We start from the raw sequence: 15,929 nt of genomic DNA, 5'->3' as shown, positions 1-15,929 counted from the left end.
TCTGCTTTCATGAAAGGTTTTCTCTCTGAATTGTAATTGTGCAACAATATGAAAGGTCTTCTCCAGATTCACACATGTATGCAGCCCGTGAGATCTTTTTTGGATTAAACCTCCTTTACAGCCTCCATTAATTTTATTTGAAAAAGAAACTTCTTCCAATCCTTTGTTGCTCTACAATTTTAGAATGAGATGAATGAGCTTCCTGTTCTTCATTCAGAGTGTAATGCACCTTTTGCCTTACCTGGAGTTTGGAAGTTGATGCGCCTCACCTCCACGGGGTCTGTGGGGTGATGGGGTGTAATGTCTGCGTTGTTCAGCAGACATTTTGTGCGTGGCTCCGACTCTTTTCTTTTGTGGCTGGACAGTAAGTCAAACATAAAGAAGGAAGAGGGGAAGACGTACAAAAAAAGACAAAAGAAAAAGAAAAACTTTAATGCACACTTGATCCAGCACAAGAGATCCCATCCTCACTATCTACTCAGTAACTCTGACTGATTGGTAGCTCAGTCGGTCAGAAAAGCTAAGAGTGAAGCAAAATCACGGACTGTGAAGCTGGTAACATGTATCGCGTATGAACAAGTCTCCTTCACTCTCACTAATTAAGGCCATTTTGTGCTGAGACAAGCTATTTTGTCTTGAAAAATGCATTAAATCTAAGTAAGACTAAGCCTTACCTGTCGGGTTTGCTGTTTCCAGAGAAAGCAATAGGAGTCAAATAAATATATAAAGATGGTGAAAACACAACACACAAGGAGAAAGGGAGACGGGGAGGCAAGAAGAGAGATAAATCAATAGAGAGCAGTTTAAAATTCACAGGGGTCGCTGCTGGGCTCGCAAAAAAGCGAGATAAAGCTCATCAGCATTGGAAGAAGGTGTGTGCATGAGTGCAAGTGTGTGCACGTGTCAATGAGTTGGAATGAGTGCGTATTCAATGAAATGTGTAAGTAAGCGCATACATTCGAGAGCCCTGCATTTGCGTGTCTGTGGATGTGTGCGTGCATGCGTGTGTGTGTACGTGTGTGTGCGAAGGGTGCAGATACAGATAGGAAAGGGGAATGTCAGGGCCAAGGGCAGTCCTGGGAAACACTATTCACCATGGAGAGATGGGGGAGATGGGAGAGTGAGGTGGAGTGAAAGAGAAGAGAAAAAAGAGAGAGATTCAAGGAGAGATGTTACTCTCCCTCTAACCATTCAAGATGGAGGTAAACCAAGGTCAGATAGTCACGGATCATCTGACAGTAGCGAGCCCTGCTCATGCTTCTCACACCAGTCCTACCCCCTTCTAGATAATTCAGGGATCTTTCCTGGTATGTAGGGCAACCTCTTGCAACATTGTTCTGTTTGGATTTGCAGCCCCCGAGGCAAATATGTGCAGCTAACAGTAAAAAAGGGCGATATACTGACTGCATGTGCATCTTCCAAAGCTCGAAGCTACAGAGAGTTCACTTAGTCTTGACTCAGAGGAGCAGAGGTGTTGGGCTTTAAAGGCAAGTTTGATCTCCACTACAGTAAAAAAAAAAAAAAAAAGATCACCCAGTTTTTAATCTAGTAGTTTAGTCATTACTAACATTATTATTGGGTAACTTAGGCAACACTGGAAAAAGTGCTTGAACACTAGAATTCGCAGTTCTAATTTCACATCCAGACTCTGACAATATGTAGGAAAAACCTTTAGTTATGATACCGTAACATGATAGCTGCACTCCTCTATAATGCATATGGTTTTTATGTGGTAGAGATCATACTGGTTTCATGGTTTGTGTCTATTTAGAGGGAGGGCAGTGGCACGCTTACTAGACTCACTCCAGTCCTGTGATAGAACATTTCTATCCTGTCCCTTTCATGATGACAACAGCCCTGTCCACGTTCTATTAACCAACATCAACAACAAACGAAGCAACACATTTTGGATGAATGCTTTACCAAGGTCTACTTTTGGCACCACATCTTTATTTTATTGTTCCCTTGAATTTATCACCCTTCCTATACTCGCTGTGAATAAACACTTTTGACATCTACTGACTGACAAATTCTTTCTACTAGTCGAGCACCATCTCAAAGAATCTCCTCCTCTCTTCTTTCTCCAACCAGCTCACATCCCACGACCATCTTTTTTTTTCCACAAAAAAAAGTTTCATATTTACATGCAACTGTGTTTTTGGGACTTTGAATATCATGCTGCCATGAAAACATAATAAGACCCTCGTTCAACATGCCGCCTAGCATGCAATCATTTAAGATAGCCCAATTCCCCAGTTTGACTACAAATAAGGGGTTTGGCATGAAATGACAAGAAAAACCAAACTCCAAACTTCACATCTATTTGAGGTTCTGACATCTTTACACACAAGTATCACCACAAACAGAAATTCCCAAGCCCACTCACTTTTTATACAGAAGAATGGCGATGACGATGCAGATAATGAAGACAACAGCCAGGACGGGGCCCAACACCCATATGAGACCATCTCCAGCGTCTACTGGCAAAGGGTCCACGACCAGCTCAGGAGTCACCACCGTGTCGGTATATGGGCTTGCTGCAAACATTTTCTGAACAGAAACAATTTTTCGCAAAACTTAGTACAGTGCATAAAACCCAAAGATACAAATTGAACAAACTGAATTGAATACCACAAGAAGCATAAATGTGTTAGGTTTAGATAAATCAGCATTAAGAGATCCACTATTAACTGAAGAAAACCGCATAATTAAATCCACTCTGACAAAAATTCGACTGAACTGTCTTACCCCGCTAGTGGCATTGAGTTCAACCAGCAGGAAGAAGACATACTCCTGGCCAGGTTCGAGAGGCTTGTTCTCACAGTTACTGTGGCGGTTTTCAGATCCTACTGTGAAGCTAGCGGGCAGTTGCCTGAAGCAGGCTATGATGTAGGGCTTCTTCTGGTCCAGCTGACGGCGTGAACGGCGCTTTGGATTCACCTCCCTCAACAGCTGATTGACGTAAAAAGGTTTTATTGTACTTCTTTATGTGTGAGAGCGTGAGTGTATTTTTAAAATTTTGGCAGATCAAAGACTAAATATAGAGAACATTCAAGTCAGACCTAATGAGAGTTTCTGAGTGCAGAAAGTGTTTATAATGTTAATGTTTTTTAAATAAAAATTTAAACAAAACAAGAGCTATTCTTTAAGCACAAAAAATGACATCAATTCAATAAACTGGAAATAAGAAACTGTAATATGGCAGTAGTACAAATTTTCAAATACATAAGCAGTAGGTCTCTTGAATAAGTAGCTGTTTTGTAGAAGGTCTTGAACTCTTCCTGAGATCAAAGAAAACAATCTGTAGGTGTAACTGCACACTTAAGATTCTAAAAGCTTCAACATTTCTGGCAATGCTCCATGCAACCATGCAACCCTTTCCCCTACATCAATCCTCTCTCATTCAGTTTAGACTGCAGACAGAGGCGGGCCCTAAGCAGAGGGAATGTGTGTAATCCCAAATCCAATAGGGATGGCTGCTGTTGATCTGGTGCTCAAGGTGACCCCGAGCTATGGTTATGAGTAGGAGAAGACTGTGTAATTCTCTCTTCTGCATGCTTTTGGGGGGGGGGGGGGGGGGTCAAATTAGCATAGCTGAGATTTACTTATGTCTGTGTTCTGTGTGCCTTGCCTACATGGGTACATGATGTGCACAATGTGGACAGAACATGAAAGCTACTGTTTATGTATAATGATGCAATTTTTGCAATTTTGCCTCTGTATGTCATCACAGTTTATTTAAAATCAGGTAGTCAAGAAGTAACTGAAATGACTTTCAGCTTTAACAGTGAGAAGCCACCAAATCCAAGTTTAACACTTGGAATCGACTGCAGATCTCGTATTTGCTTAATTTTTCTTGGAATAAGAATGTAAAAATCTGACCAGCCCATTAAACTGCTTGTCAGTCCATTGTCCATTTACGTTTGAGCCTCTAAAATGAGGGAAAATGTGTATATATGCCTTTAATTTGTAAACAGACACATTGTTGTTAAATCCCTTCAATTATAGCTGAAAGTCTCCAGTTTAATCATATGTTGGCTGGTTGTACAATCCACTGTGGTGGTGTACAGAGCCAAAATGACAAACAAACAAACAAACAAACAAACAAAAAAACAGCTTGAAAGCTTATTGTGTGCGCTACCTCTTCTATGTCTATCTCATCAGGGTTTTTCAAGTCTTTAACAGTTCCTGGGGTCTTCTTAAGCGGCACCACTACTACATAGAAGTTCCTGTGAACACAGCATGAAAGCACAATAAAGATTTGATTTTAATAAACAATCCTTTAAGATTGTAACAGAATTTACATTAAAAATAGCCTCACACTCAACACTAAATTGACGTGACAATTTGGTTCTCTCAAAGGGCCTAGCAATTACCAGCAGTCCACGTCACATACTCATTACCTAGTGATCTCAACAGATGTCACGTCAGATTTTAAGTATGTCAACATTTAAACTTTTTCAATTAATTCAATTAAATTTTATTTATACAGTGCCAAATCACAACAACAGTTGTGTTGTGTTGTGTCAAGGCGCTTTATATTGTAAGGTAGACCCTACAATAATGTGTACAGAGAAAAACCCAACAATCATATGGCCCCCTACGAGCAAGCACTTTGGCGACAGTGGGAAGGAAAAACTCCCTTTTAGCAGGAAGAAACCGCCGGCAGAACCAGGCTCAGGAAGGGGCAGGGCCATCTGCTGCAACCGGTTGGGGAGAGAGAAGGAAGACAGCAACCCCTAACCCTTCAAGACAATTCAGACAGAGCTCACAGATGCTTTTAGCCCTCAAAACTCACTTGACATCCTTGCTGTCAAATGATGGAAAGGACATGGTGAGCGCGGTATCCGAGTTACTGTAGATGTCCAACTTGGGTTTCCTGATCAGCATGAGCGGCGCTGTCCTGGCTATTACCCGATGTCTTTGCCCACCATTTATGCTTTCTTGACAGATCACTGTGAACTCATAGGTGGTGTTAGGTCTTAGTCCAGTGACGAACACCTTCAGCTGCCTGGCATCCACATCCATCTTCTGGCGGTTATACTCAATCTAGGATTAGAGTGATAGTCAATCAGCAAATTGGTGAGGGAATAGAGAGTAAAAGAGGAAGATTGTTTAGTGGTAACTCATGTCACTGAAATATGACAAACTGAATGACAGTTTTCAATTGAATTCAACTTCAAGGATGCTAAATTACACAGTGGGAATGCTTTACAACATTATACTCACAGTGCATTTATACGGGGACCTGCTTTCAGAAAACTTCCAAGCAATGACCACTGTGGACTTGGTGGCCCACTTTACAGTGAAGTTCTTTGGAACATCTGTTGAGTGCACAAACGCAAGAAGAAGAAAAAAAGAAAGAGGGTGTATCATAAGTGAATGGACCATCTTTACATCAGAAAGAAAGGGAAACAAATAAAGAAACCTGATTTTTCTTTTTTGCTTTTTTTAAAAAAAAAAGAAAAAAAAGCTGTTCTTCCCCTGCAACGCTCCTCTGGGTAGGAAAGTGAGTGTAACAGTGAGCTGTGATTGGCTGTGAGAAGGGCAACGCGATTGGTTAGGACACACAGCACGTAAGACTCATGGACAACAAACCCATGGAGCACAAGGGTGTACCTACTGGCTAGCCATCGTGGGTAGTGCCAACCCAGCTCATCATTATCTTTGAACCACGAGCATTTGATGATTAACAACTGACCCATGCGGTCCCAATGCCAACTGATCCTACACCTCTACTAAGTCTGGGTTGGCACTGCCAACGTGATGCTGTGTAGGCAAAGAGACAAACCCAAAACATAGCATGCTAACAGTCCTTAGCGGTGCATCTGTGGGATGCCATGCCACAAGCTGTCCTGTCGAAGGACAGGGGGACGGAGAATGAGGTTCTGGGAGAGGAAGGGAGTTAGGAAGGGCAGAATATCTTAAACCAAAAATTAAATAAAGAACCAAAATGAGAGTTTTGCAATTTTAGAGGTCCACACTTACTCTCAAAGTGACTAGATCTGATTGAGATCCTACCTTGTTTGTAAACTGGGGATGTGAGATGACATTAGCTGAGTGACTGTGCTTGGCAACAGGCTGCAAGAATGACTGAGAAGAGTGTCTGACCAAATTGCACTTACCTTGAAATTCTAGGCTTCTTTCCTCTTTCTCAAAATGACTGACTATAACTTACTGACTTATCTTTTACCTGATTTGGGTTATTGAAGTAAGTATCCCACGGCAAGCAATTTAAATATCAATGTTTCCTCTTTCTTGAGGAGAGGTGGAGGTGGTTGAAGGAGGGGGTGGGCAGTTTTTGTGTTGCTGCAGATTAATTTTAGCCAATTTCCAACCCCCCGCCAACTGGGTTGGATAACATAGACAAACAGGCAAGCCCTACCTGCTGGATCAAAGGCCACGGTCCGATACTGGATAGGTGGGCTGTAGGGCCCTGGACCTACACTGGTGTGTGCACGTATTTTCACGTCATATGCCGAGTTCGGTTTGAGGCTGTTGAGCACATAGCTGAAGAGGCTGGGGGGTAAGTGGAGTTCCCGTGGAGCTTCTCTGGTGCCAGCTTCTTTATAGGCCAAAGTGTACTCTGTGATTACCCCATTCCTCTCTGCCAGGACTGGTGGAGACCAGGACAGCTGCACTGAGCAGCAAGTCACATTGGAGCCCTCGTTAATTTGTGGGTATCCCCCTGGCGTATTCTCAGGCACATTGACTTCTACCACAGCCTCTTCCCCAAAGCCACCCCTGCTCTTGGCAGAGATCTTAAAGAGATAAATTGCCCCCCGGTGAATGTTGCCCACAGAGTATTGCCGCTCTTGGGGAGCAAATTCCAGTGTGGCCAAAGGAGAGACATCTTTTCTGCCAAACTGGAGCCGGTAACCCTGCAGGTCCATGCCATTGGTTAGATCTGGAGGATCCCAGCGAGCCACGGCTGATGTCTCTGAGTCCTGAGCCACTGACAGATAGGGCGGACCAGGTACTGCAGAAACAAAGAAATAAAAAGCGTGATGTCTTTGCATTACAGTTTTATTAGAATGCACGTTTTTAAATAAGAGACATGAAAATGGTACATATGGGTGAGCGTTGAAAGTCATTCATGACATATAACCATCGTTTATGTTCTATTTTTCCTTCCGATTTAGGAGTTATGGTTTGTGTTATAGAAAGTGCACTGAGTTTTTGTACTGTGTAGCAAAATCATCAACACTGTTACTATTGATACAAATAGTATACGACGGAAGCATTTACAAAGGATGGTAAAAACATAGCTGGATCAGATACCGCACATAAAACGATGTCTATGTGTCCAAGGTAAAGATCAAGATGAACAAAACTCGGGGAAATTGTTTGAACTTACAGTCAATAAGCTAACAAAGTGAGTCAGAAATGCAGAAGATCCCCAAAATGCTTTAATTCCTAAGTGATCGCTGTACCCATTACCATTTCATGATACATAGAAGCTGAAGCCAAAAATCATTGCATTACAGCAAAGCACCACTAAAACTTTAAGCGAAGAACAGCGCCTTGTTTGTCTCTTGTTGTAAAATGGATGATCTACTCTTGGGGTCCAGACACTATTCTTCAGAGTGGCCCAGTTTTGCTGCTGTTATGGATGACACACGTCTCATCCTAACCCTCCTTTTAAGGTCCCATCACCGAGACAGCGGCAGCAGCAGTTATGTGAAGCCTTTAGTTCTCAAGCTGCTGTCAAAGCTTTGTGAGAGATGAGCGTGGCTGATTTGCACTTGAGCCCCATGTAAATAGATTCTAGCTTCCTCGCTCATCTTCTGATCTATGTACTTCCCTCCTTTTTCTGAGAAACAACAAATTTTCTCAGAAAAGGTGGGGACGGGACAAACAACTGGCAAATGTTATAAGTATTCTATTATAGATACACATTGTTTTATGAATTTAAATCCAAATGCATTACTTTAGTATTAATAAAGAAAACAAAGGAGGTAATGAGACACGTCAGCTATGAAATTAATTACATGTATCTACAGTAGTCAGACAGAATGATGAGTGACAGTCTCCTGCATACTGAAGATTCACAAAGCTTGCCAATTTGTTTGGCAAAGTTGGCCTGCGAAACTGTTTGATCCTGCATAAATTTATTAACAACTAAATAAACTGAATGCAAATTATTAACTGTGGTTGCAGGTGTTATGTACTTTTCATCATTATCTTATGCAGACATAATTATGCCTTCATTTGCTTTCTTTGGCTAACGCTTGTTGATGCTAATGCTAGATGAATTCAAGCTGAATTCACCCCCGCACCCACCCCTTAATCATTGCATCCTGTATCTTTGTGCTTGATGGACAGTCTGAATTTTCTTTGCTGATGTGTGTCAGCCTATTGGCCCTGGTCTCCAGCCAGCTTCATCTCCTATATCGCCATTCCAGCTGCACATAGAGCTATTTGGCTTGTTGCCCAGTGTGAACTTAAAGTAATTTGGAGAAGCCAACATTAGTCTGAGGCAACAGTACTGCCTCTCAGTGGAACAGTATCATCGTGCAAATGTGTCCGTGTATACTGTATGTGTCTACATATAGTTTATTGTGATAAGATGTAAGTTTTGTGCACACAGTAAACACACAGACACACACACAGAGCCTGGAAAGAGAAGAAAGAGAGAGCAAGAGGGACAGAGAGAGAGAGAGAAATCCACTCCACATACTCTCCTTCCTCTGCGCTTATTATTCATTTCTGTTTGCCAATGATTTTCTTTCTGAAGACTGTTGCTAGAGGAAGATGGAGGTGAGTGGGTAGATGGCGGCTAGTCAGCTGAGCATTTGCCGGTAATGGAAAGGTGGGGGCAGCGAGTGTTGGGTGAGACAAATGCTTCTAATACTCCCTGGCTACATACTGTAGCTCAGCTTGGTGTCATTTGGAAACCCACTCTCCCTTCATGATCACTGCTAATCAAGAAAATAGAATCAGGGAGAATGATCCTGCAAAGGCGCAGCACGTGTCTTCGATTCTCTGTTTTTGTGCTTCGCTTCGGAATTCAACAGGCTGCCATATGTATCCATTGCAGCCTGTGTACCCCCAAAACGGTTTTATTATTTGTACATTTTAAACTGGGGCCTAGTGCACACTGGGGAGAGGGATCACGGGTACTGAGCCAGCAGATTGGTGTAGAGAGGGGGAGGAGGGGTGGGGGGACTGCTCATGGTGTGGGCTGAGTGTGTGTGTGTGTGTGAGGTGCTACAAGGAGATGATAAAGTCAACAAGGCCATAGTGAGGGGTTGAAAAATGAGTGAATGAGAGATGATGAAGGTGACTGGGGACAAGGTGCAATCAGCTGCAAAGAGGGCCCAACAGGGATATGAGGAGGCAGAAACGTGTGTGTGTGTGTGTACATGAGCGATTCTGGGCTTCCAGGACACTTTGATTGTCCCTCTCCACCTCTCCTCTGTGTCACCCTCCTTTTACCCACAGTCCCTTTTTTCTTCCCAATTTCTTTACTTTACTTCTCCCTTCGCACGATGTCCAATTCCCACTCTCATTTCCTAACTTCCTCCTCTTTCCACTCTTTGACCATTTCAGGGTCGAGCCTGATTCAGTCCCTCCTTGTGGGCCTCCCTGCACATTTCCCATTAGGCCACCATATTAACAGAATACTGTTGATACTTACTCAGTCTGACTCAGAAGGGGACGATCAGGTTTCTTTCTCATTTCCTACCTCTCTTGTGCACGTCAGTCACGCATACGCAACTTTGCAAATGCTGAAAGGTCGTGTAAAATCTGTCTCTCTGATCTTTATTTTCCCTTTGCTTCTTTGAATCCTATCTGCCTATATTTCAGGGATTCATGGAGAGTAGTAATTTGTAGGGTGGGAAATGTAATGGAGAAAGAAAAGCAATAAATTTCACTTGGCCCATTCGGAGAGAAGGAGCCATTAAAGAAGCAAGGAGAAAAAGAGCTCAGCAACCTTTTGCATGATGCATCAAGTATTGTGAGGTTGGCCTAAGGGAGTTTTAACCAGTTAAGATGTTACAAGTGGAGGATACCCAGCAATCTTTAAAGCTGTAAATAACAGTGTTGTGGCTGATTTGATCTGAATCAATATCCATCCATACTTGCAATGCAATTTATAAATAATTAAAATCAAACCTAATATGATTTAATCCATCCATTTGTGTGGATCACACCAACGGGCCTTATGTTTGGTACCTGGTGATGCAAAATAACAGTTTTTCCCCTTGCTCTATAGCCTCTTGGGATCCCAAGCTGATATTTTGAGCAACTTGGCGCACAGCCTACCAATAAATAACTGTGCCTTTGTAGCATTATGTTTTGACTTTGTTCGACTTATAATGAAGTCTTGACTATTTTTTTTCCATTAGCATGTGAGCAAGAACGAAAGATTTAAAGGACGCAGACATTGATTGTTGGCCGTGGTTCAGTGTATTCCTCAAAGGAAGAGTTTTAAAAATATGACTCATGAAAAGCCACTTTTCAAACCTAGCTTTCACTCAGCAAACAAAGAGAGATTCAGCCACAGAATAAATGTTGTTCATCTATGACTCACAAATAGGTATGGAACTCCAGTTTTATCCAAGTCAGACAAAATCCTGCATAGATCTTTTTCAGATCCTTTTTGATACACCAAACTACCAGAGAGGCTGGTTGGAAAGTCTGGAAGATAAAAAGCCTTGGCCATTGATGTTACAATTTTTAGTGGCAAGAAAAAACATGCCATCGTTGTCATGACGCACTGTATCGAAGCCTTATTGTTACATAAAAAAAGACCAAGGCTATGACATCTTCTGTAGGCAACTGCTCTCCTCAAGTGCATGCTTTAGAAAAAAAAAAGATTTTAGAAGAAATTGCATAAGTTACATGTTTTTAAAAAAATATATATTTTTAGAGGACGTACAATGTGGGAGAATGTTAAATTGATTTACAATACGCATTTGAAGTGTGCCAATTTATGAGTGAGTTCACACAAGTGCAAACCACACGAAGGAGTGGTTGTCTCAACAAAGAACATCTGTTTTTCATGGTGAAGAAGAAGAAAACATCTTATATTTGGGTTTATAAGTTCCTACAAGTTGGGATCCATTTTTAGTGTGGTTTTTGATGAAAAGTTTCTATGAAAGTTTGTGTTTTGTTTAGTTTTGTAGTTGAAGAATGTACAATGTTACAGTTACAGTGTTGTGCAAAAGTCTCGAGACACCTGCAAATTTCTTAATATTTAAAAAAAAAAAAGGCAAATCAGTGATGAAGATATAGTATATGGGGCAAAAACAGAATTCTAAAGATGCTAAAAAAAAAGTCAGTTGCTTTTCTGCGTTCATAATTCCACCACTGGTACCATGACAGAGCCTCCGCCATGTTTTACAGATGCCTGTAGACGCTCATTGTTGTAGCTCTGGCATGACCTCCTTCATTACATATTGATGTCGATTTGAACCAAGTTGCTCAGCTGTCTGTGTAAACACAACACTGTTTCATCCCTTGAGATAGGTGTCTGCTTTATGCTTCAATGATTTATAGGTCAGTGTAAAGTGTCTTACCGAACAACAACAAAAACATCTTCTAGAAAATGGTCAGGTAATGAGTGAAATGAGTGAAAAAGCAGACCTTAGGAAAGCCTGAGGAAGTATTGCTTAAAAACACTTTAAAAATGAAAAGGAAGTCTGGGTACATGGAAACAAAATCTCAAAAGCCTAAACAGGGCTTCTTGATTAGTCCACTAATACCATAATATAATCATATGAGACCATCCTCTGTAATTGAATGTACAGACACTATGAACTGTGTATAATCTGATGATTCTGTCACCTGTTCTCATGTTGTCTGAATTTTTTGCAATTCAAAGATGTAACTATTCAATTAGTTCATTAGTTCAACTTGCTCTGGAGGAAAAAACAACAAAAGAAAATTGCCTTGAAAATTGCCAATGTCCCAACCATCCTAACGGTGCTTGGGACAAGAAGGACATCTGCTTTACCTCCAAGAAAACCTGTTTTTACTTCTTTCCCCCAACACCTCAATCTCTCACCTCTTACCCTATTCTATTTATCTTGGCCCCTGGCATAAACTAGTTCTTTAATTCAATCATAATAAAAAGGAGAAGCTCTCCCTTCGAGGGACAAACAGAATTGCTGTGGAATGGCGCATCAGTCAGCCAGTCCTGACAGAAGGATGGAGAGTGACAGCACTCGCTCAGGCCCCTTGGGCAGCGCCATGCTCCCTGACACCTGTAACACACACTTGTCACGAGATGGGACATTTGTGTGTACACACGTTAGGTTGTGAAAATGTGCTGTCTGTACAGGAGCGTATGACATACCACTCTACAGGTCTGCACATATCGTTACAGACGAAATAATCAAACCCTGATAAAGATTCAGCAAAGCAGAAATACTGCGTTTTTAAAATATCTATGTGAAGAACTTCTGAAATAGAAGATAGATGGGTGGATGGATTTAAAGTTACTTGCTTTTGGGGGGAATGGAAGGGAATGAGAGCATGGACTGAAAGACACCAGCTTTATCAAGATATAAGCATTTTTTTGAACATTACTCGACCATTACACCACCTTGTCCTTTGTCTTTTTGAGTCTTCTGACTGTTTTGTAAGGTAATTCTGAATGTAACCCCAAGATCAGAATTTAGTGCCTGCACTTTTTTTTTTACATCCTGCATGCCAGCCTAACTGCTCTTCCTTCATTCTGCCTTCTGTTGTTACTGATTGGACAGTGCCCCAATCCTGTGCTCTCATCAAGCTGCAGCAGTAATTCTTCCACCTGCTTCAAAAGTACAGCCAATCTGTTCTTCCAGCCAGCCCTGATTTAGGGTTTTTTTTTGTGTCCCTGTATATATCCAGTGTTTTTGTTACTTGTAGCTTAGAACACATTTTGAGCATTGAATGTATTCAACAAGCTTAGTTTTCTGCATGTCAGCTAGTCTAGTGGTTGCTAGAGGCTCTGTAACCTACTTCATTGTTGTTTGCAGCCACTGTCTATTTCCTGGAGACCAGACCAGGTAGTAAAGTCCCATATCACACACTGAACCAAAATTCAGGAAGTATTTTAGTTTAGTAGTGCTACTGCTTTGTTGTAATTTTGGTTTGGTTAGACAGTGAATGTAGGTAATGGCGGGTTTCTTTCTTTCTTTACTTTAAAAAAACAAAAACAAAAACACAGAAACAACAAATGAACATATATTAAATCCTTGCATCCCAATCCCTCACTATTTTAAAATAATAATAGCGTAAAAAAAAAAAAGTATGTGCTGTATGTATACAGTTGTGCACATATTGGCACTTTGAGGCCTTCTCAAGTACATGCATACACAATCTTAGTTTAATGGCCTAAAACCACTCACAGAAAGCTTTCAAACTCATAGCAAGTCAACCTGAGGTTCACAGTGAATATAAAAAGTCTTCACACCATTGTCAAAATGCTAGTTTACTTTATGATGTAAAAAAAAAAATTAGACCAGGCAAAATAATTTTTGAACTTTTTCAACCTCTAACATGACCTACAGACCCTGCAACTCAACTGCAAAAGGATTGAAATAAAAAACTTACAATAACCTTCTGCATAAATATGCACTCTCAAACTAACACTTTGTTGAAGCACCTTTTGACGTTGTAACATAATTCATTCTTATGGTGTTGGTGCTTATAAGCGCAGTGCATCGTGACTTTCTAATATTTGCCGAGTCTTCCTTGCAAAAGTGCTCCAAATCTGTCCAATTGCATCATCTGCTTTCTTCAGGTCACCTCACAATATTTCATTTGGATTCAGTTCTGGGCTCTGGCTTGGCTTGGCCATTTCAAAACTTTAATCTTCTTCTAATCAAGCCATTCTTTTTTTGATCTGGATGCTTTCGGTTTTTGGCACACTAAACGTTAAAATGCTTTCTAGCATAAACTTCACTGTTTTGCCAAAACACAATGGTGTTTGAAACTGCTCAGAATTCCCTCCACCTTAACTAAGGCTCTAGCTCAACCTGAAGAAAACGCCCCCAAAGCATGATGCTGCCACCACCATGCTTCACCGCGGGTATGCCATTGTTTTGGTGGTATGCATTGCTTTGGTTGTAATAAAAAGCTTTGGGATTTTACCCTTGGTTTCATCAGACCAGAAACATTTCTCCACATCCTTTTGGGAGACTTGATAGATGTTGCTGCAAAATTTTGCTAATTTTCTTTGTAAGAAAATCCGGCTCCCTGACTTCTTGTTTTTTCATCAACTTTGTTCAGGTATAGTTATTGTCACTTTTACATCATTTCATTTGTTATTTATTGTCCTCACTGTTTTCTTGCTGTTTGTTTTGGTATACATTGGCTTGGAAACGAACTGACTGAATGTACCTACAATTAAACTAAACCCAAAACATAAGCTTGTTGATATGGAACTACATTATTTTTATTTATTTATTTTTATTTTACCCCCTAACAGATCTGGTTTTGAACCACATTGTTCAGGTTATAGGTCACATTTTAGGTAGAACATTTCTAAATAATTTATATATATATTTTTCTATTTTTGCATTACAAAAATGTGGCATTTTAGCAGGGGTATGCAAGCTTTTTACATCCTCTGCAGATCATGCTCATTCTAAACAAACTACCAGCTTTTAGGCAGGCATAGAGAGTCTAGACAAACTGGTATGCTCAGCGGTGAAAAAAAAAAGGAGAAATGTGAAGAAAACAATGCTTTGTAGAGTGCAGGCTCTAATATACAGCTAAAACCAAAGAGCAACATGTGTTTTCATGCTCTCCTAATCTGTCTTAGGGAAAAAAAAAAACCTCACACCATGCCCTGGTCTCTAAAAGATCCGTGGCCTTGATCTCTAAAAATCTGTGGCTAGCCTTCAGGACATGACTCAAATGATAAACGCAGCACTGATAAAAGCAAACACTGCCTTAGACTTAGATGTGCCCTGAATAACAGCCCTGAGTAGCTGAACACACTGTTAATATCATAGCCTATGGTGCTGTCGATAAAGAGTCCTAATTACACTTAGTTAACTGCCAGAAATTCTTGAAATTATTAATTATTGCATTTGTTCGTGTCTACTAAACAGATCCGAATCAGTTAATCACACTATATTGTGTCTCTCTGCGAGGGTTCTTTGAGTATTGTTAAATAAATGCAAACAAGCAATCATAGCACAATCATAGCGGAGACAGCTGGATGGGAGCGAACAGGAGTCCCTGAGCGAAAAACCCTTCAGTCAGAGGCAGAAAAACAAGTTAGCTTTACTGCTGCACGAACAAAGGTTCTATGACAACAAACAAATCAATTATTTATCATTGTACTAACCTGCGCCTTTGGTCACCACCAGTTTGGGTTTGCTCCGAGCACCATCCCCCTTGGTGGTGTATGCTGCCACTGTGATGGAGTAAGTGGTTTCTGGCTTGAGTCCTCCAATGACCATTTCCTATGGGACACACGGAAGAAGCAGAGACAGGAAAATGTCAAAATACGTGTTGAATTTTTCATGATTTGACCCCACTTCGTGCAGCTCAAACTGCCTTATGCAGAATGTTAATCTAAGCCAAGTGTCTCCTGCTCCTCTTTATTAATTTTCACGAGGCATGCATTAAATGTAATGTTTCCCCCTGTGTAATGGAAGACATTTCCATTACATAAATTATTAGATCTGCCAAGGTGGAGGAGTGACATTATGCATGTAAATGGAAAGTAGTTCCACTTAGTCCTTTAGCAATATTCCAATCAACAACTTAACTTTGATAAATGCATGCTGAATACATCCTGGCCATTCCCTGGCAGTTTTTTACCTCAGCCATTAAGTTTCCTTGAGTCCTCTTCAAAGAGAGGCTTCCGATCAATTCTAATGAATCTTTCAAGAGAGAAGGTTTGAACGAATGCAGAATTAGGTTTTTAACAGGCACTAGTTTGGCAGAAGGATGGGAGAAATCAATAAAGGTAAATGAGCTAT

General features: G+C 40.9%; 1 protein-coding gene across 4 annotated transcripts in view; it reads right to left on the bottom strand.

Moving 5' to 3' along the window:
- Positions 1 to 15,929, bottom strand: part of ptprsa (protein tyrosine phosphatase receptor type Sa) — a 232,587-nt gene that overhangs the window by 42,046 nt on the left and 174,612 nt on the right. For all 4 annotated transcript variants that reach the window (XM_082507103.1, XM_082507102.1, XM_082507105.1 and 1 more), the window contains 8 exons: positions 15,290 to 15,407; positions 6,386 to 6,979; positions 5,230 to 5,324; positions 4,799 to 5,049; positions 4,142 to 4,229; positions 2,749 to 2,952; positions 2,387 to 2,550; positions 242 to 357 (listed from right to left, as the gene is read on the bottom strand). In XM_082507103.1, coding sequence (XP_082363229.1) covers positions 242 to 357; positions 2,387 to 2,550; positions 2,749 to 2,952; positions 4,142 to 4,229; positions 4,799 to 5,049; positions 5,230 to 5,324; positions 6,386 to 6,979; positions 15,290 to 15,407 — 1,630 coding nt within the window. The remainder of the gene's footprint in view (positions 1 to 241; positions 358 to 2,386; positions 2,551 to 2,748; positions 2,953 to 4,141; positions 4,230 to 4,798; positions 5,050 to 5,229; positions 5,325 to 6,385; positions 6,980 to 15,289; positions 15,408 to 15,929) is intronic.

This window comes from Aulonocara stuartgranti, assembly GCF_965226115.1.
Source record: "Aulonocara stuartgranti genome assembly, chromosome: 15".
Classification (NCBI taxonomy): Eukaryota; Metazoa; Chordata; class Actinopteri; order Cichliformes; family Cichlidae; genus Aulonocara; species Aulonocara stuartgranti.
Note: the sequence above shows the minus strand (reverse complement) of the source record. Positions and strands in the feature narration are given on the sequence as shown.